The sequence below is a fragment of the Excalfactoria chinensis genome, chromosome 11 (genome assembly GCF_039878825.1).
Source record: "Excalfactoria chinensis isolate bCotChi1 chromosome 11, bCotChi1.hap2, whole genome shotgun sequence".
In the NCBI taxonomy this organism is placed as follows: domain Eukaryota; kingdom Metazoa; phylum Chordata; class Aves; order Galliformes; family Phasianidae; genus Excalfactoria; species Excalfactoria chinensis.
In genome coordinates this window covers 4,200,613-4,222,282 of record NC_092835.1, presented here as the reverse complement: position 1 = coordinate 4,222,282, position 21,670 = coordinate 4,200,613, and the positions used below count along the sequence as shown (strand labels likewise).

The following is a 21,670-nucleotide window of genomic DNA, read 5'->3' as shown; positions in this document are numbered from 1 at the left end:
TCCAGTTGCAGTGAAGAAATAACATTGGAACTGTGTAATTAAACCTAAAGTACCACATGGGGTGATTATATGTATAAGACTGACCAAAATCTATAAGCAATAGGGTAAAACAGGAGATTTGTGGAAAGGAGGGATACGTTTGCAAAGCTGTTTAGTGACAGGGAGCCAAAAGCACAGCATGTAAATTCCAGTTGTGTATCCAGAAGGGTTCTCTAGCCAAAATTCATGATGACTTTTTAGTAGTTGCATATTGTTATCTCATTCTTCCTAACGAACCACATCGTTTTCTGGCTGGGTTTAATTAACTTCAGAACTCCATTACGTTTGCTTTCTTTCTGAGTATAAAGCACTTCTGGTTCTTTGAGTTCAGCCCTCAGATATTGCTGGGTCACAGCTATGGGCAGCAATGAGCACATCTCATATATGTGTCATTGCTCTCATTACCTGTGAGTAGAGGATGTAGCATCCTCCTAGGGACACGCGAGGAACTGAGTTACAAGTTTTGCTTAGTGTGTAAGAATAAGCATATACAATTACATCAGTGCGTAAATCTGTTTCGGATTGGATAAAAGGACTGAGGGTTGACTTTATTCTGATGGCAACTGAGTCCAAAACAATTCACAGTGCATAGTCTTTCAGAATTGCAGTTCTTAAGTACAATACAGACTCCTCCAAGGACTGGGAATGTGCAGAGCTCTTCACCATAGGAAAAAGAAAAACCCAAAACATTGTGAGTCCTGCTGCGCTATGCTACATAAACAAGTAGTGAAATAAATGAAGTGAGATGGAATAGTAACATAAACATGGAATACAAGCAGAGTACTGTGGTAATTTATATTGTATTTGGCAATAACTGTAACTGAAATGTTTCTGTTAATAAATATTTTGTCAGTTTGTCTTTAGGCTCACACGAGTGAGCGCAGGCAGGTAGAACCCAATTGGAGAGCAGCTTCCTTGAGGCTGGAGACGCGGACTTAAAGGCGATGGGTTGAGCTTTGTGCACACTGTGCTCTTTTAAAATGCTACTCAAGATAAGAGTTGATTTCTAAAATGTGAAAGTGGGAGATGTGCAGGGTGTGCCGGAGCTGCTGGTCAGCCCTGCCCTTGGCTGTAGTGGGCTGTCAGTGGAGAAGGGTTTTCTTTTGTTTTTGCTGGTTTCTGGTTCAAAAGAACCATCAAAGTTTGCGGCTATCTTGGGCAACAACAGCAAGAAGTGCTTGTTCTGAAGCAACAGTCGATTAACAACTACTTAAAGTATTAATTTTGCTAATGGGACATCATGGAAATAAGAAAATATTTCCAACACTACATGAATGGTAAACCAGCTAATTTTGTAACATAGTAGTAGAAGGGTCTCCCATGCAGTATCCAGGAATCTCGTTACAAAGAAATGCTTATGCAGATATAAGGGGAAACCTGACAGCGCTATCAGTCGGCCAGTTAAGAGGAACACAGAAGAGGTTTTCCTTTGTTTGTAGGCTTCCTTTCACAGCTGGTGTGAGCTTATGGTGATGTGCATGGAATACACAGGCCTTGTTTTGTGCCTCTAAGTGCTTTCCATTTGGAAATAAAAGTTACCATCCTGCTTATTACTTCCAGCAGTTCAGATGGATTTATTTGTCTGTACCGCTTTAAGACAGGGGAAAAAAAAAAAAGAAGATTCCTTCCCTTTTTAAAAGGTTTCAGTGGAAGCATATTTCAGTTTGATAGTAATTGTTTTTGTCTCTAGTTAGGCGCCGTCTCCTCTGCTGCTCTCGGGTTGGGTTTGAGGAGAGCCATCCTGGAGAAGCATGTGAGAGTTACGTTCCGGAGAGTGTTTGCACATTCCTTTTTTATGGTGTTTTTTCCATAGTGTTCCAGCAGTAGGCACAGCCCACGTTGAGCTGGAGCTTCGTCAAGTGCTGATGAAATGTGACCCCTTGCCCTTCCTGTCTTTGTTCCTTCCTAGTTCTAACTGTGAAAACTGCTGTAAGCGTTCCTGAAAAGTTGTGGCTGTTCTTTTAAAGGACGTGCTGAGAAAGGTTGAGAGCGATTTTTCACAAGCAACTACAGATACTTTAATTTCTTCTTTTTATTCTGAAGTGCAGCAGTAGTAAATGGTTGGGTCCCATACTTTTCTCCATTTAAACTGGAATCCTGTTTCTAATAGAACCAATCCACAGAGTTCATTTGATTTCTGAACTTGATGAGTAGCTGAACTAACCCATCTAGTGCTGTATTTTTCCTTCCCTTGTCACAGTCCTGTATTTGTCACTGAAAAGCAAAACAACCCCTTCCTCCCCAACAAACCTACAGTCTTCCTTCTCCATTTCTGTGCCTTTTATGCACCTTTCTTAGTTTGGAATAACTTGGTGCTAAAGGTGAAAATACTGAAGCTGTCCCCTTCCCATAGTGAGGGGAGCTACTGAAACTTGCGGAAGGGTGTTTTGTGGTGCAACAGAGCTACAGTGATTGAGAAAAAGATTGTTTTCCTCTCATCCTAGTTATGTTCTCGCCCTCTGTGACAGCTGCAGAGGACAACATCCCCATGCTTTTCCCATTCCCTTGCTTTTCCTAAAACCCCAAATCATTTGTTGTGCAGCACAGACAAAAATTGGAGGGAGAAACTTTTGAAAGGCAAACTAAGGGATTAGCTGTCCCAAGGCAAATGGCATGTAACAGCATCTCCTTTGGTGCCAGAAGGGAGGCTTACTTCTGAATCATGAATTGGGACATTACGGGGTTTTCAAAGGTCGGCTGTGAGACTATTTCTGAACTTTTCCCTCAAATCAGCCAGAAATCATATAGCAGTTCTTTGTTATTTTCTTACAGGTGGATTTATCTAAATGACCAGAACCTGTGTATCCCAACGAGCTCTTCTTTCGTGTATGGAGCTGTGCCTATTGGAGCCAGCATTTACGTGATTGGAGATCTTGATACAGGTCAGAATTAGAACTAATATTGTTGTTAGAACTAATTGTTGTTGTTGCTGGACCTTTTCAAAAAGAAACTGTGTACTGTAAACATTCGGTTGTTTAGCTGCTGGAAGATTGGAATAAATCAAGACTAAGAGATTGTTAATGCTTTCATGTAAATACGAGAACAAAAGTCAGTGCCAGGGCTGTTCATCCTATCTGTATGGGAACTGTTGAGTCCCAGCCTGAACCACTGATTGAGCACCTGGGGAAAGGACCCAGTCAGCCCTGGGAGCACAGATGAAAGCAATTCAGCTGTGGGACTGGAAGGGCTGCAGCCTGGCTGCACCTCTCTTAGACCCCATTTAAGGGCTGACTGTCCCGGGGAAGGATCTCTGGTTGGAGATCCCCCCTTGGTGAAGCTTTCTCTTGTGAACCTGGAATCTTCTGGTACGGGTGAGCAGTCCCCTTCCCTTATAGCTCCTTTCTATCATGCTGGTCCTTTTGTCATCACACCTTTGTTGTAGTGCCTTTCCCCCTGTGCTGATCTGTCCAGTTGCCATACCATCCTTGCCGCGCAGTAAGCAGATGGTTCTGTGTTTTGGGCCCTCATCATGTGCTTCCCGTAGCTGTGGTGGTGGCCCTTACCTCTATGTCTGAGTCACACACAGGTGTACTAACAAACACACTCAGTACTCTTCCTTCACAACTGTCAGCACTTGGCCCGACTGTAAAAGACGTGTGGGAGATGTTTTCGTGGCTGTGTATGTGTAAAACAGGGCTTTCTACAGAATACAGAGCAGCAAAAGTCCAAGTGATGTGCATTAGAATAGAAGAAATGTCACAGTTCTGTTTTGAGAATAATTTCAGCAGTGTATCCAGCAGTTGATTTGCAGTCCTGTGCGTGCTCTTGTTCCCACATCTCCCTTATTAGAGGTGAAACGTGCTGGTGGGTCCAATGTGTCTTTAAGCATTCTTCTCTTTCTCCATGTGTGGGTTTAGGTACGAATTACGACTACGTTAGAGAATTTAAGAGGAGCACAGGGACGTGGCAGCGCACCAAGCCGCTGTTCCCGTCGGACCTTCGCCGTACTGGCTGTGCAGCCTTGCGGATTGCAAACTGCAAGCTCTTTCGACTGCAGCTCCAGCAGGGGCTATTCCGCATCCGCGTACCTTCCCCGTGATCCATGTGCTGACAGTGAGGAGACTGGAAGAGTTCTGCGCAGTCCACCATATGTAGCTCTATATAAAGGAAAAAGCTGAGAAATTACAGCTGAAACTTACACTGTATGCTGTGCTTTGGTATGGTAACTGTTTTTGTTTTAAATGCTTAAAAAGCTTGAGTCTCAGTTCTTGTTTCGGGAACAAATAACTTACGTAAACATTAAAAAGAAGAGAGGGGGAAAACGAGGGGGGATCGAGGAAACGCCTTCAGTCGTAACCATTTGGACTTTACAGTGTGGGATTGAAGGAGATCTGCTGTGTCTGGAACTGGTGGGAACTGGTATTCCTTTGGTGAAGTTTATTGGAAAGAGAGAAAGATTTAAGGTGCGTTTCCCTTGGGGGGGAACCGATAAGAATAAATGCGCTATCTTGGACCGGATAGCTCTAATATGCAGAAGCTCTATGAAAACCAGCCTCCCTGGTGTACTGCAAAGACTGCTGCTTGACTGTGATGCCGCAGGAGGCGTTGGTTGTTGCACCTTTCACTTCTAGTCCTTCCTTAAAGCTAAGGTCTGTGCCTAAAAATGGTGGTGGTGTGTACATACGTTTTTCATTCATTTGCAATGTTTTCATTCCTAAAAATATTTTTAATATATTTTAAATGGACTAATCTAAAATGGATGCAGTATACTACAGAGAAGTAAACTGTGCTGGTTTATTTTATGCTGACATTTGGATAGCCTGATGAACTGGTATATAGGTGGGCGGCATGTGTTTCTGCATGGGGTTTTAGAGGCCATTTCCTTGCAGTCAGAGGAAATGGTTTTTGGAATGGTTTGGGACAATTGCTGCTCTCGATAAAAGACAACAAAACTTGAGCAAGTAAAGAGAGTAAGTTGTGTTCCTTCTTACTTCGAGGCGCTTGAAAACTAGGAGGATGTTGGGGTTTTTTTGTTTATTTTATGTCAGAATTATGGAAAGAAATGTTTTATCTCTGGAGCGAAGATGGAATATGACAAGAATACATTTGTTTCACAGATACCAGATTTTTGGATTATCACCTGCAGGAAATTTGTACGGCTGTTTTAAACTGGGATCAAAAGTTGGTTTGCTAACGATTTCCATACTAGGGCACAGAGTCTTGTTTACTGCTGTTTGTCTTTGAAAGCTGGGCTTCACGGTGTGGTTATAGTGAGGAATTCAGTATCTGGCATTTTATTTCCTGTTGAGTCGTGTTCATGTCAGCTGTGATGTTCGACTGACTTCTATTCTTGGTAGAGATGGGCTGGTAGGACACTTTACCTCACTTCTTGATTTCACTGTTGTCTGTGATGGGTGGGATGTAACCTGTGGTTATTAAGAAGTTATTTAAAAGGAATAAAATGAGAGAGGTAGAAATTGAAATGAGGCCTCCTGCCCTTCAACAAAAGAGATTTTGTATAATCAGTATTATAACTAAGTACGATACTTTCCACACTGCAACTTCGTGGACCTCAGACAAGCCAAACTCTGCCCTCGGCTGTGTTAGCATCAACCTTTGTCATAGTTACTGAACCTTCTTAGATCTGCTGCAATGCAATCCTGAACTCATACCAGAGTTGTATTCAACTAAATATTCCCCGAGGAGACGTTCTGAAACTTGCTTTTGCTCAGTCCTTCCACAGTGCTGATGCATGGTGGGAATTACTCTGATTCTGAGAAAAGGGGTGGGTAAAAAAGGCCACAAAAGAGGGCAGCAGTCAATCCGTTGGCCGTTATTTATTTATTCTTATTTCTTACAGTGCTGAATTGCTGCAAAACTTGAACTATAGACATCAATTTTCTGACCTCTCTTAGTCGGCGTATTAAGAAGTTTATATAATATTTATGCATTGCAGTAAACTTGATGTGTGTGTATATATGTGTCTTTAGGTTTAAAATTTATATATAATGCTTTACTACGGAAATGTGAACCACTATTTCCATCTTCAGCCATCTTGTGAAATAACTCAAGCGCTGTTGGCTCATCTATAAAACCTCCCCTTTTCAGAAACTTCATGTTAAGTTTGATTCTTAGACAAAGTGCTGAGATCCTGCATTCAAAAGTGATGAGACTGAATGTTTCTAAGTATCTGAACTTAGTTTTCTGAGTGCTTGGAAAACTCTCAGAACCTGTATGCAGACTATTGCAGGCTGCTATCTCCTGAGTCCCTGTAGCTCCCCAGTACACTTGAGGGCATTTAGTGTCCAGAAGGCTTAAGTAATAAATGCACATAATTAATCCAAATCATGTATGCATTAGCAGTGTTTTGCAGTTAAAGATATTGAATGGATGTTTACAGTTAAAGTAGGATTAACAGTAGGTATTCTTACATGTTTTATTGTTGTTTTTTTTTTTTTAAGGGCAAGTAAAGCAAGCAGTTCTGCTCCAACCGAAGTGTATTTCAAATGTGCTCAGTTAGATTTGGCCAAGAAACTTAAGTCTCTTCACCTGAAGCAGTTAACAGTTGGTCAGGGACCAGCCCTTTGCCAACACCTGTACCCTGAGTTTCAGGTACGTTCTCAAGGCAAAAATGTAGGTGCTCCTGAGATCTCAAAATTGTCTTTGTTGGCCTTGCCTGAAGATGTTTGTGTTGTGGTTTTGTGTTACGTTAGTGAGCAGCTCCTGGAGAGCTGCTGGGTGCAGGGGAAGGTGGGAGGTGTCAGCTGGGGTCTGTCTGCATGCTGAGTGACCAGTGCCTCTCTGGGAATGTGAAATTCCACTCCAGGCTGGAGCTGAGCCTGGAAGACAAGGCCCTGCTTTCCAAGAGAGAGCCCTGCTGTACTGCTAATGGTGTGTGAGATGGATGGCTGGTCTCCGTGCAAGGTGGAAGTGATGGTTGGCTTGATAGAGAGGATCTGATTCCAGAGGTACTGAGCAGAAGGCACTGACCAGCTTCCTGAGCTATAGGGTTCACTGGTAGGTGCTGTCTCCCAGCTCCCCGTGCTGCCCTGGCATCTGCCTCCCCCTGCACGGGATGGCCAAACCACGCCTGAAGCAGCTCCTGTATTTTCTCAGCTTCTAATCCAGGAGTTTTCAAATGATTTGTCAGTTTAGTAACTTGTCCTTGCTTGGCATGATGCTCTTGATAGGCAGTCCAGCTCAATTCCTTCCAGCTTGAATCAGCCTTCATAAATCTAGCAGGTTCCCCTGCAGGTAACTTGTTGAGCCATGCTCTCAGTGAGCTGCCTGTGCACTGTGCTGCTTCCTGGGGATCAGGGCAGCAGGCCGCTGTAGTGCCAAGGTTCTTGAGGCCAGGATCTGTGTCCCAGAAGTGCCACGGATGCAGTGCTCACCACTGCAGGTTTGGGGTGGCTGTATCCTGGGCTGAGCCCAGCACAGTCCCTCACAGTGGCTGGGCTGTGCTGCTGGTGTGGCATTTCCCCCTTGCTGTGATAGGACTGGACAAACTGGTATGGGGTGGAAGCTGCAGAAGACAGGAATCATGGTGATGGGTTCATTTTTTTTTACCCCTCACTCCAACTCCTAGAGCAGTCCCCTCCCAGAAAGTCTTTTATTCATTTTCCCATGTATAAGAGATTGTTTTTGGACAGCACAACTCCTGGCCTGGTCCCTGTTCCTCCCCTGTCCTGTATGGGCTGCTCTCCAGAGGGGCCAGCCCTGGGGTTCCAACTCTCATCCTCTTCCTAAGCTGAAAAAGGGACATCCTGTGTAGGGCCTTGTGTTCAGCGGTACCGCAGCAAGCTCTGCACATCTTTAGATAATTCATCAGCTGTTCCTCAAGTTTTCATTGTTGTGGAAATGCTGTATCAACTCAACTGCTTGGGTCAAGTGGCTTTCAGTAGCTTTGACAGTGCCTCATCTTTCAATTAAACTCAAATTAATGTGAGGTTACACGATAGGCAAACATACCAAGCCAGCTCAATGGTGAGTGCAGGCACAGCACAAGACTTGCGTGTCACAGCGTCTGCCTTCTGAGTCAGACTGCTTGCAGAAGGCACAAGTGTTTCCATCAGAGCTCCCAAGTGCCTGGCCTTCTTACCAACTCTCCTTCCAGAGAACATCAGGCAGCTTAATTAATTGTTTTTGTGCAGTGTTTTTTGTGCCTGGATGACTCGGTAAATGCAGCAGAACAAAAAGTGAGGGGTTTAGGGAATGTTTTCCCTGCTTTGGCTGCAGCATCTCCGGTGAGCTCAGTAACTGCAGTGTCTGTTCTGCCTGCCTGGGTGTTGGTGCTGCACGTTTGCCATGCCAAGCGCAGGATGCAATAACAAACAGTAGTTGTTACAAGTGCCAAACTTCTGTTTCCTCTGTATGTAGCAGTAATTCAACTCTTCTGTTATATACGGAGGTGCTGAAAACTCACTGTGCTCCACAAGAGAGTAGCAATTCTTTTTTTTTTCTTTAAATGAATGTTACTCCAAACACTGTAAATCTTTGTTTTTTTTTTAACACTGTTCTGCAGTTTTGTGTTTTTCTCCTCACAGCTGCCTTCAGCCATCACTCCACGTGGTGCATGAGGACACTGCTCTCTATTAGAGCACAGGTGCCATGCGAGTGTACCATAAACGGCAGCTGACAATAGGTAATAGTATTTAAAGTTATAAATACTTGGATGAAGTACAATTCATTGGAGTTAATCTCATCTGCAGGAGGAAGGGTGTCTCTGGGGCTATGTGGATATGGCCAAGGACATGGGCGTACCTAACATTATAACTAAGGAGTGATTTTGTGCTGCTCAGTGATGCTTTTGAAAGACTTTTATTTGGAGTAGGGTATGGATCCTTTCTGCAATAAGCATCAAGGCTTTAGGGTTTGTGTTCCCTTCACTCCTTGGAGTAGGCAAACAGCCTTTTCAGAGTGTGCTGTTAATCATGTGCATACTTGTTTTTTGAGGCAGAGGCTACTTATTTGGTGTTAACTTGGAGTACTTTCCTACTGAGGACTGAGCTGGGGCCTGCTCTGCAGTCACTGGTGCTGTAGTGTTTTGATGTTTGCCACCTGCTGTTCTTGTTTGTTATTGGAGCCTAGAGCTGGGCTGGGTGGCACACTGCTTTGGAAAGAAAAGGAAGGAGAGTTGTCTGAAGGTGGAGAAGCTGGGCCAATGAAGCTGACTGGGAGATATTGGTGTAAAGCCAGTGAGATGTGGGTGAAGCACTTCTGTGAAGATGACATCTGTGTGCCCTGAATGTTATGGTTAGGTCACCATATGGTTTGGTTCTCTCTTTTTACGTTTATTCCAATGGGAGGAATTGCAACCAGGCTTTAAAGCAGCAGCTCCAGTCAGCTTTGTCCTGTGGGACGCTGCAGCCTGACCACGGCTGTGCTCCAGTAACCAGTTTTCTCAGTTCCTCGTTAACAGATAACCTGAAACAATGCATTAAAACCATTCTAAGTGCCTAATGAATCGGATGAACATCCGCTAGAAGGTATTAATGGTAATGGGGGCATCAAACAATAACCTGCTGCCAACAGCTGATTGTGCTGTAAAGTGATGCAGAATCTTAAAGGATTTTTTAAAACAGCTTATTCTGGGTAGCTGCTCCGTTGTTCCAGAAATTATTGCTTGTGTGTCAGACTTGTTGTGGAGGAGCTTCTGAAGGTTATTGGAAATAATGCCTTGAAAAATGAGCTGAAAGGCTGGAACTTCTCGGTGCAGACAGTTAAACCTCGCTGCCCAGTATCTGTGCAGGATTTGCGTGTGGCTGATGCACACCTGCCCAGCACATCAGTAAATGAACATCTCAATGCCATTGCCAACCTGTGCCCTTGAATTTTTGTAATGAAATGAGACTGTACCGTACGCTCGCCTAAGCTGATGGATTTGATTACAGTGATAGACAGAAGCCTCCCTGCTGTAACTAACATCTATTATGTTGCTGATAAAAGACAAAGATGTAATTCTTTAATGCTCGGTGCTTTTGAATCACCACATGTTGCCCTTAGTTTTTCTTTGCCTTTCTTTTTTCCTGCCTTTTCACTTGCTGCCACGATGTCTTCTGGTTTTGTCAAGGGTGAGTTTCTTCTCTCCGTACTCCCAGCCCCGGTCACAACCCAAGGGATGTCCTAAAGGCAGGCTGTACTGCAGGCTGCCTTTACAGGCATCATTCCTGCCTGTCTGAATTGTGTCAGTGTGCTGCCACCTGCGTGCATTTCAGAACAGAAAACAAAAGCACTGTGGAACAAAATTGCACTCAATTAAAAAGCAAGAGCCACTTTGGAAAGCCTTCTTTTATTGCATAGGATAGGCAGTATGCTCTACAGAATTATCACTGTGACTCCTCTTGGATTTCTTAGCTTAATGATCTCACATGCTACAGCTTCAACCTGGCAGCATCTGTTCAATTAATTTATGTATGCAAGCAGGAAAGCATTATCATCTGTCACGTGTTTCACCAGTTCTTAAAAAGCCAAGTCTGTTTCGATCCTGGAATCAGTGGAACAGTACAGCAGAGGGTATGGCAGGGCGGTTGTGTTTGACAGCCGTTCCCTAAAGCTATGTGCAAGTTCTGTTCTGATAGGAAGCCAAGGGGTAGCCCCGCAAGTGGTGCTTTCTCATAAACTCTTTGAGAACTGATCTTAGATTACTCCAAAGAACTCTTCAGGATTGCACACAGTGGCCGTTCAAGCTTCTGTTTGCATGGGCAAACACCTGTTGAGCTAATTTGGAGCATTTCTTTCCCCTCTCTGGCTCCCCAAACCTCATGTTTTGCTCCTCACAGTTGAAGCTTTCTGTATTTAAGGGTTGGAGGCGACATTTTGCGGTTTCAGTCAGTACCTCAGTTTAGTTGATTTAAACAGCTGTGTTCTTGTGGACATCTGGGGTAGCATTAATACTGCATGGTAAGCAGTGAGGAAAACGAACAATAAAACAGCAAGGTTCTTTTTTCAATTGTGCACAGCATTAGCTGTACTCAGCCGATGGGACAAGAGGCTCTTTGTGGCACAGAGCTGGGGTGGTGCTGCCTGTTGCTGCCTCTGGTGCTGGGAAGCAAGGCTGGGATGTGGCAGACCTGGTGCCTGAGAGGCAGTCTGAGAGTCACCCCAGCCGAAGCCTTAACCCAAAACACGTGGGTTCCTGTACTTGTTTCCTGCGGTGCAGTACTGCTTTCTGGCCTCTGATGTTTAGTCTTTCTGTCTCACTAGCATGGCTTTGATTTCACCCTTGTCCCAAATTTCCATCCAAATCCAGTGCTTTTGCTGATGATCGCTCAGAAATGCTTCTGTGGGTCAGAGAAAAGCTCCACGCAAACTCAGTGTTGCCTGTGTGCTGCTTTTTGCACATCTTGGTGTCTTTTGAGGACTGCGATCAGTGTTGGTGGGGAGTGTGTTTAACAGATGATGAAATGGCTTTTCATCAAGCTGGTGCTGTCTGCAGGTTAAGCATCACCTGAGCTGCTGTGAGCAATCCTTGATGTGGATTGTGTGTATCACACCCTGCGCACCCTGTTCCTTTGGTCCATGGGGGGAAGCCCCCATTCCCAGCTACCTCATTTTTTTTTGTTCCTGCACTTTGTTGTATCTTTCTTTTTTACATTGTGTTTTGTCCTTCAATGAAAACCTGGAACCAAACATGAAGAAGCAGGGCAGAGTGATGCCGTTGTCCAAGGACAGTTTACTTTAATTTCATTTTAAATGCATGTTTCTGTAACGAAGAGACCAAGGTTGACCTGCAGCTGCTGTAAAAGTAAATAAAAATGATGTGACTTGAAAGCAACTATTATACTTGTAAATGAGAGAAGCAATTGAAAGACCAACCTGGTGATTTTTGTAAAGAGAAAACTCAAAAATAGAGCTGTCAGCTTCTTTTTGGATTGGGTTTTTGCCCTGCCTCAGTTCTGTGATGATCTGCCTCTGGGCTGGAGCCTCTGTTTTCCTAACAGAGATTCAGGGATTGTTCTGTAATGTCACATGTGGGTTTACATGGAGCTTCCCGTTTACTCATCCACAGAGAAAAACTGCCCAAATGAACACCAGCCTGCCATACCCGAGACTGTATTTTTGTCCGTTTCTTTGGGGCCTTCAAGTATGCAGGTTTTTGCTTAGCTTGGAGAGTTTTAGGGCAGAAAAAAGCTTCCCCCCCCCCCCACCTTTTGCCTCTGTTTTGACATATTTTTGAATTCATTATGCTGTGCTTGACTCTGTAAAGCAACAATGTAAGCTGATTTCAGCTTTTGTTTGTGCTGTTATTTTTTGTGTGTATTCAGTGCTTTCTTAACACATAATCATTTTTCATAAAGACAGCTCCCTAACTGTAAAAGGCCTTATTAATGCGAGATGTAATGGGAAAGCGCTGCCTTTCTTTCCTTTCTGTCAAGGCAGAAGGAAGAGATGCTTCATAGGATCTCTTCCTGTAAGAACGTTTTGTGGCAGCTCATCCTAACATTGAGTTGAATGTAGCAAGTATTGTACTGAGCACAAACATAAGCTAAAAGACGGGGCTGTTAGTGCCTCTGAGGACTGTGCCAATTAGAAGGCTCTGGAATTAGCAGCTGTTGATGTTGTGCTGGCTGTTCAATAACTTGCAGAATCACAAAGGTTGGCAAAGACTTCCAAGATCACCCAGTCCAGCCATCCACCAATATTCCCCCACTAACCCATGTCTCTTAGTAGCGCATCTGAACGTTTCTTGGATACAAATATGAGGGTTTTTGGGCTGGATCCCAGGAGCTGTGTGCTGCTCTGGCTGTGACACGCTGACTCACATGGCCATGGGTGTTGGGCCAGGCCTGAGGCTGGTTTTGGTGTGAACACAGTGGGCTGTATGGGGTGCCCACGCTGCGCCCACATCACAGGAAGATGGGAAGGCTTTTGGGCTGTGTTAGCAGAGATCCATGGAGTTAGCTTAGCTTACTGAAAGCTGGGAGGCTCTGGAGCCATTTCTGCAGGGTGGATAAGTACAGATCTCAGTAGCCTGGGAGCACCTGGCTCCCTGTTTCCCCCCCCCCCCCTTTTTTTTTAAAATTAAGTAAACAGAAATGTGTAATTGCTTCCCTCTTTGTGCACTTAGCATTTAATGGCCTGAAGCGGGAGCCTTGACAGCCCGAGATTTTTCTTTTGAAGGCAGAATTAAAACAAAGTAACATTATTCAGATTAGTGCTCTGCCTTCGGAGTTTTGCTTCTGTACGTCACTTTATTGGGCACTAGGAATCTTGCAGGAGTGGACCAACAAATTAAAATGCACAGGTGAATGCTGACTAATGCATTCAGTGTAATTTTGTACTGTAAAAATGTTTTTATTCTAGCATAGGAGAATGAAATAACCGCCTTGATTGACGACTAATGATACCTGTATTCCATGAGCCAGGCAATAGGAGCATGTTGGGCTGTGATGCCGTTCCAAGCACATTGCTGCTGCTTACGGAGGCTCAGCCTTCTGTCAGATCTAAGATATTAGTGACTGTCAGGATATTGTCAGCATTTATGGCTGCCTTTTCTACAAGAATGTCAGTGTGTTGTGGTCGAAACTCTCACTTGTTGTTCGCCATTGCTGGCGTGCAGTGGGACGGCTCGGTTTACTGCCATCATGCAGCCGTCACACTTTGATTTCTGTATGATAGATGTTTACTATTACAGGCTTTCTGAATGCATGTTTTCTGTGTGTCTTTCTGTCCTGTGTGGGAATTGAGCTTTGGCTTTTGTTTTTTGTTGTTTATTTTTTACGTGCCTATCCCTAAATCTTTGTGTTACCTCAAACATGAACTCATTGATTGCTGAGGGCCAGGCCTTGGGATGCTCTGACCTGAGCATGCTGTGTCTCTTCTGCAAAAAAGTGGGGGAAAATAAGAAGTGCTCTTTGGCTTCAGTCAAACTATGCAACACAGAGCACCAGAGGGCGGGATTCCTTATTATACAGAAGAAGCACGGCTCTTGTGTCCTTCCTAATCCAGTCCTTGGTCCAAGGTTAGAAGAACTTGTACTAAATGGCTGCCCAAGAATCCTTTGTTGCAATCAACTCGTGTTCGCTGGTTTTCCTCCTTCTCCCCTGCCTCTCTCTGTCTGGTTTGTTGGATGTTCTGATTTTGAATGACGTGGTATCAAAGTGTACCCTCCCCCTGTCAGTCTTGTGTTGTTGGCAGTTGGAGCTTGTCTTGTGAGTCCACCAGTGCAGTTTACCCACTGGGTCAGCTGGGGCCACTTCACAACGTTTGCATCTCTTTGCTGTAGGATTCTTGTTATGCTGCACCCCTCTGGGTAGGTCTGACTTGCTCATGTCCCCATGTTGTCCTGTTGTGGCTCTGGTGCTTATAGTGACAAAGACCTGTCATGTCTCAAATCCAGTTTAAGTTTTTGTTTCCACTGCTTGTGCATGTAAATGTGCATTAGATTTTGCTGCTTGCGTCACCGTTCAGGGATAAATGCCCGTGTGGTCAGGACTGTTGAAAATCCATTGTTCTCCCATTGCATCCATTTTCCAGTGAAGACTGTTCCTTGTGTTCCTCTTCTTGCCCCTGTTAAATCAATATGCTGTTCCCCTGGTTCTGCATCCCATGAGTCGCTCTTCTCTCTCAGTTGTTCCTGTCTTCTCACCTCTACATGCCTTCTGAGTAGTTCACCTACACGTGTCATTTACTCACCCTACAGTGTACTTCACACCGCTTCTCCTTCTTAACTCCACTTACTTTGTCTCTCTCTAATTCAGGTTAACCTCTATTTATTTCACTGATTTCCATCTCTTCCATAACTTGGGAGAGAAAACAGCAAATCTCCCTTCAGACATCTGTGTGTATTCCCTCCCCAGCACATACAGTGTTGAGGGGTCCAGATCTCTCCATCCCTAACCCCAGGCTCTTCATAGCACTAGGAAGTACCAAGTCTGAAGGTGGTGTTTTATTTCTTTGGGTAACTGAGAATAGGTGGAGATTTTCTTCTTTGGAGGTAGCCAATGCAGTGAGCGGTTGGTCTGCGAGAAGTTTGTGATGCTTCCATACTCAGTATTCTTAATTGAGAAACAAATTATTTATTTTGGGGGGGGAAAAAAATGTAAATTTTTTTGTATTTGTACGTCAAAGTGGCCTTTATAGGAAAAGCACATGAAATATTTAGATTAAAATTGCTTAGCTGTGTAATTTTAGCGGGGATTTTTATATTGACAGGGTTTCTATGCATTTTTGAAAATCTATTTGCTGTTCTGTGTTAAAATTATTGGAAATATTTTTAAAACGTGTATTACCACATTTCCCATGGTTGATCCCTTCACAACCATTTCTTTTGAATGCTGCGAAAGTTTTAATTAACCCCGTACATTAATTTTTGCCCCATAACTATTTGCGTTAAGTCGATGTAAGGAGTTACAGCATGAGTATGTAGCTGTAAGGGAATAATCCCAGTAACGTAGCTTAATTACGGAGAGACTGTTTTGAGAAGGGCCGTATGTAGTGTTTCAGTTGCACTTAAAAGACCAAGTTAGCAAATCAAGTTCTTGCTGTACCTCACTCATTTGTTTTTAATTACTGTTATTTTTCCATCCTGTGGTGTTTACACAAGCGTTATTAAATACGCGCTGTTTGATGCAGTATGCAATTCTCCTTCATTTTGCTGGGATAAAACTGATGTTAATGGATAGGAATAAGTTCTGAATGTGTGTGTACCTGATGGATATGGTGTGAGCTTGGGGGTGGGAGGAGGCAAAAGTAGATCCATCAGTATGTTTTTTCACTGAAACTAAAGTAATTAAACTTATAATGGAGTTGTAAGTAATGTTAGTATATTAACGTGGGAGGAGGGTAGGGGACGAACGAGGGCCTTGCAGGTCTGTGGGCAAAAATACCTGTTGAGTTGCACTATGGTGTTTGTGCAATTGCCTTGGCTACCTATGCAAATCTAGCCTGAGTTGGATACATCAGACCCTCCCGTTAGTGCTCTGATTTTACTTTCTTTTCTCGAGGTGTGATTGTAAGGCTCGCTAAGTAGGAACTTCCCAGGAATGTTTGTCATCTGACGCCTCCATTCTGTCATTCTCAATATGTGTTTTGATTTTTGCTCACTTCAGTTTAATACGGGATCCCACATTGCTCGTAGGTGAGCACAAGTGCAAGCTTCTGGGCATAGTTGCAAACAAACACTGCACGCTACTGTATATTTTCATCATTGAAAAAAAAATGTGCAATTTTGATGGCACTTTGACTATTGCTGAAACACTGGGTCTTGAAATGGAACAAACTCAGCAATTGAAAACACTCTGTGTCTATATTAGATGTCATGAAAATGAAGAAAAAGGCAGCTGCTCAAATTGTACCCACTGATAATTCGGCATTGATTTTGTTTTTTTTAAGAGATCTATGATTTGTTCTTACAGCAAACAAACAAACAAAAAACATGTTTACTGGTTTGCCTTAGTTGCCACAAATTGCCCATTGCAGAGTCTGGTCCACCTCCACCCATTTATTTTCATGGAGTGGTCTCACATAAAGCTGTAACAGCAAAGCAGAAAGCTGTTTGGTTACACACCCGTAACACGACTTGCAGAATTGCTTTGTGGCTCAAACATACAAAAAGGGATGTGAGAATTTTCCTGGATTAAGTAGCACTCGCTTTGTTTACGTGTTCAGTATAATGTTGGGTGACTAAAGGGAGGCTCCCTTTTTAAAGTGTTTGAATTGTGCTTTGGAGACTTAGTGGCCACTGTGCAAATTGTGCTGTAATATTGTACCAAGGATCAGTGGAAGTGTTTTATCTTTTTTAATGTTGTTTGTATTTGACCGGGTTTTATAAATGTAAGAAAACAGAGTGCTGTATTTTGATCTGAAATTTGCGTATGGTAAAGTAACTTTGCTTTATGTATTGGAGGTTTGTTCAGAACTTGAATTATTTTATAGAAGGGTACAGACCAAAATTAATTGTCTTAAAAAGGTGTTTAATAAACTAACCAAATAAAACAGTGATGGTTTGAAAAACTTGTCAGCTGCTCATCTGATTTCTTTTTTCTTTCTATTTTTACAAGAAAGGACAAAGGTAGCTCAGGATTGTCTCTCAAGGTCTGACGAAGAACGAAAGAAATGCAGTAGATCTTATAAATATCATCCATCTCCCATGAGTTATCTGTTTTATTATTAAGTGTGCCTACATACCAGAAATTTAATCAAAGAGGAAAACCCACAGGAAATAAATGAAGGAGGAAAGGCGAAGGAAACAAAGTAAGAGGTGGGAGTGGTTCCTCTGGGCTCTGTGTGGGCAATGAATGCTCCTGGCTGTGGGTCCCGATGGCCATTCCAGGGGGAATGCCCGAGGGCAGAGGCTTCTGCTCACCTGTAAAAGCTTGGACAATTGCTCGGATGTCTTCATCCTCCCCTGCAGTCACCTTTGTTAGTCCTCTGCAAGCGCTGCTGCTTTCATGAGACCTTTGGAAAACAGGAGAAAAATATTTGAAGCAGAACAGCTCCCAAGGACAGGTACAGAGCGCTCATTGCAGGGCTGCCAGATACTCAGCAGCCATCAGTTGTGCTTCGGCACGAGTACATAACCTCATCAAACCTGGAGAGCTGAGCTTTGTGAGGTGCCAAGAAGCTTCCTGGAAGAGCAGAGCCAGAGCAAAGGCTTTGAGCTGAGTAAGAGGGGTGCAGCTGTGGTGGCTACAAGTGGAAGTGCAATAGGAGCAGCAAACTCAGCGCTGCAATAACACTGAACTTCAGGAAACATCACAGCTTTATCAAGAGCTCCACCTGCTTTTTCTTAAATGAAGGGACATTGAGGTAAGGCCAAACATGAGGTAGGTAGGATACAAAGTCTGAGGTGTGGGGCAGACTGAGTGGAGGGGAGTGGGAAGGCAGTTCCTTGGCTCCAAAACACTGCAAAAATGGGTGCTCTACACACTAAAAGGTGATGGTTTAGGATAGGGAAGGAAAGGCAAATAGGTTTGCTTTGTGGAAACCTCCTTCTGCTTAGTTCAATAGCCATAGCAAAATGAAGCACAAGTCTTGAAGCCACGTTGGTGCAGGGAGCCCAAGGCCTGCCATGCAAACCTGATAATAGGGAAGCTGGTGTTGGTTTACTACTTTTGCTGGTGTTCCTATGGTTATGGCTGCGTAAATGGGCTCTGCCATATCTCCCCCATCTTACTGATTCTTGGAAACAGAGGAGGGTGAACTTGGATTCTGCAGCCTCGAATGCTCCTAACTGCTGGGCTAGGAAGGGTGCTTGGCTTCCTTTAATTTCTGTGCACAGTGCAAATATGAGATGAAATTTCTCTTTATCCCCCTGGACTTTCTTCCTAAAATAACACAAAGCAAATCCAGAAAAACTTCCTTTATCAAAATATTCTCAGAATATTTAGCTGAAGTTGCCAATGCAGGGGAATGAGGCCTCTCTGTACTTCCTCACCTACAAAACATGTCACAACAGGACCTGGGACTAGGCAATGCAGTCCCTCAAGAAAGGTCTGTTGCCCACAGTTGGTTGAGAGTAGCTGGCAGAAAGGAGCTTTTACCCTGACCTGGTAAGGCTGCATCTCACTGGCTTTCTCCTGGCAGGAGCATGCTGGGGGATGTGCACAGCCAGCGGGAGCTGCTGCAGTCTGAGCTGCTGGGGAGACACTGGGGAAGGAAGCAGCCTTGGGTTTGCAGAGCCCAGCTCCGTGTAACTAAGAGGTACAATCTGTCCTTCACAGAGCCCAGCTGTCAGAGCAGGCTTCCACCAGGCCGAGATTTACAGGGTGAAGAGAGAGGTGATGTGGGGAGGAAGAGCACCCAGCCGGCAGCGCAGTGTTTTGCAGAGCAGGTAACTGGCTCCTGTTCTCAAGCAATTCAGATTAAGCAAGGAGCCCTGCTTCTTGCTAAGCTGTGTTTCTTATTCAGCATGATGGCCACTGGAAACTGTTGATCTAACCAACGAATTAATTGTTGTTCAGAATTTATATCCTTTGCCTTTTGTTAGGAAGCTGTAGTAAAGTCAGTCAAAACTAATGCAGATTCCACAGGGAAGGGAGGAGGTAACTTGAATGAGTGTTGTCGACAGACCGTGACTGCTGCTCCAGGTGAAGGCAATGGCCACTGGATCAGACCTATTATTTTTGCTTTTTCTCCAGTCCGTTTGGCCTTGCGCAAGCTGGGTTCTGTCACGTGTGGCCTCCAAGGCATTGTGAACCCCAACACCATGGGCTGGGCTGAAGGAATTGGCTGATGGAGGATTTACGGTAAGAGCAAATGTATTTTTAACCACCAGGATATGCTTATCGTCAGGAAAGGGCAAGCAGCACTCCTATCTCTCCAGGGAAGGGGAAGTGTTGAGCATGGCTTTAGTTTTTTTCCAACCCTTTCCAAACTCTGAAAGGTTTTTTTTTCCTGAGACATGTTGTTGGATTAAATCAGGGAGTTAAATAGACATTAGTCTTGGGTCATGGGTGAAAAATGCTAAATGCCAGGCATGCAGTGTTTTTCCATTGCATATAATGTGTCTTTATCCCTTTTGTGTTCAGGAAGGACCTTCAGAAAGACTGCTTTGAAACTGATATTTTTTTATTTTTATTTTTTTAAACACAGTGTCTGTCCAGAAGCTTTTCATTTTTTAGGGCAACTTTGATGTTTTCTGCCTCAGACAGTGAAACAGACTGCCCTCCTTGCAGCCTTCCACCCTACCCTGCTGCCTCTGCCGTGAGCAGTGTACCACGCAGCCATGATTTCAATCTGCTTTTTGACTTGGTTGCTAGACTGGAGTAGGGCTGGTTGCACTCCCCTCACTACTGCTGGGTGTGCCCTGTCCCGTGTTACTCTGTTCCTGTGTTTGAGCTTTGCCACCCGGGAAAGCAGCAGCTGTGTGCAGGTGGCTGTGCTTGGCTCCCTTCCTACCTGCACGCAGGGACACGTGGCCCCGCTTGGGGCTCATCTCTCAGCAGAGGCCCTGACATTTCCCACTGCCCGTGTCGCTCTCACCAGCCCTAATCCTGCCTCAGGAGTAGGAAAGCCTTTAACATACAATGTAATTTACTGTCAGGGCAGATGACAATAATGATCCCTTTCAGAGCACCTGGGCAGGAGGGGTTTTGCTGATGTTATAAATACATCAGGTTGGGATAGGAGTCACAAAAGGAAGACAGGCTTTGAAGTGCTAAATGCTGCCTGCCTACCAGGTGCCTCGTGCTGCCACTGCCTGTGTTGAGCACTGCTGCCCACCTCCCTGGGGGAGAAATCCAGTCTCATCTCCTGCAATCTGCAGCCTTCATCATCTCCAGGTCCTCCTCCCATCCTACCTACAGCATCCTGCTTTTATTTAGGACAAGTTCAGGTTGATTGAAAACAAAAATTTCTTTGAAAGAGCAGTGATGCAGTGGCACAGCTGCCCATGGAGGTGTTGGAGTCACTGTAGCTGGAGGTGTTAAAGAACCACAGGGATGTGGCACTGAGGGATGTGGGCAGCTGGGGGTGGGTTGGGGTTGGACTTGGCAAACACAGTGGTCTTTTCCAACCTTAATAATTCTATGACACAAGTGAGTGCTGATGGTGGCCTGCACAATGAAATGGAAGGATGACTCCATGGCCTGCTGTCAGTGCCCAGCATGGTTTCACCTGTGTTTTTCCTTTGTGTAGTGACCTCTCAGGGACAGGGAGGGCTGTGCTGCTGCTTGTGAGCAAGTCCTGGAGTGTCTTTGACCTTCATCTCTTGCTAGTAATACCCTCGTGTTGGAGGATCTCTCCAATAGGCAAAGGGCCTGGACACCAGGCGGAGCTGTTCTCTTAGTGCAGGGCCCACTAGACTGCTGTTGAATTTTCTCTCATTGGTTTAATTGCCCTTTCAGTTCCCCATCCTACTGAATAATGCTGCAGAAGACATTTTCTGCCTCTCAGCTCAGGTCTTGGTTTCAGTTATGCCTGTGCTGTTCTCCTTGCTATTGTAGTGTGAATTATTTAGGGAGAAATGTAAAATTCCCTCATCTGAAAGTCTCATACCACATCTTAGAGCTTGCCATGAGGCACAGAACATTCCTGGTTCTACCTGCTTTGAAGAGGAAGGGAGAACTGCAAGCATAACGCTGTCTGGTCTCAGCAGAAGCTTTGGAGACTGGCCTGTTTTCATGGAAACTGGGTTGTTACTATTAGCTTGGTTTTTATGTCAGGACTTGATTCCTAAATCGTTCTTCTTTTCATAAAGTGGTTTGTGAATCACACATATGAAGTGACACAGTAAGCAAATCCTGCTTCCCTTTGATGCACAGTCACCTAACCTTCTCATTTTTGTAACTGTTCCCTGAATTTCTGGCTTATTATTAATATTTCAATGAAAGTTATTAAAAAAAACAACAACAACACTGCTACCTTGTTTTCTTGTTTAAAGAGAACAAGAAAGTTGTGTAAGCTAAAATGAAAACAAAACTGGTTTGCAGCTGAGTAATTGTGTACCTATGTGTTAAGAAACGAGATGAGGAAAGGCTGAGGAGAAACAGACTGACATGAACCGTGCAGGTACAGGGCATTGGCTGAGGTTAAACAATTGCAGCTCTTTGCTGAACTCGCTACAGCTTGGTTTGGTAACAACGTGCCATCGTAATACTTCCCATAAGTTAGACAGGAGGCTCTGAGTGCAGAAATGTTCCATCTGTCTCCATTGAGACCTGCAGGGTTGGAACCAAGTTCCCCACTACTTGACAACTTTTCTGTCCTTGCAGAAATGATGAAGAATGGTGCATTACGTCCTGCAGAT

At 44.3% G+C, this 21,670-nt stretch overlaps 1 protein-coding gene across 3 annotated transcripts in view; it reads left to right on the top strand.

Moving 5' to 3' along the window:
- GAN (gigaxonin) overlaps positions 1-16,924 on the top strand; it is a 34,690-nt gene extending 17,766 nt beyond the window's left edge. For 2 of the 3 annotated variants that reach the window (XM_072346481.1, XM_072346482.1), the window contains exons 10-11: positions 2,812-2,921; positions 3,897-16,924. In XM_072346481.1, coding sequence (XP_072202582.1) covers positions 2,812-2,921; positions 3,897-4,078 — 292 coding nt within the window. In that variant the 3' untranslated portion in view covers positions 4,079-16,924. The remainder of the gene's footprint in view (positions 1-2,811; positions 2,922-3,896) is intronic. The other variant, XR_011904994.1, reaches the window with a different exon arrangement.
- The last annotated feature ends 4,746 nt before the right edge of the window (positions 16,925-21,670 follow it).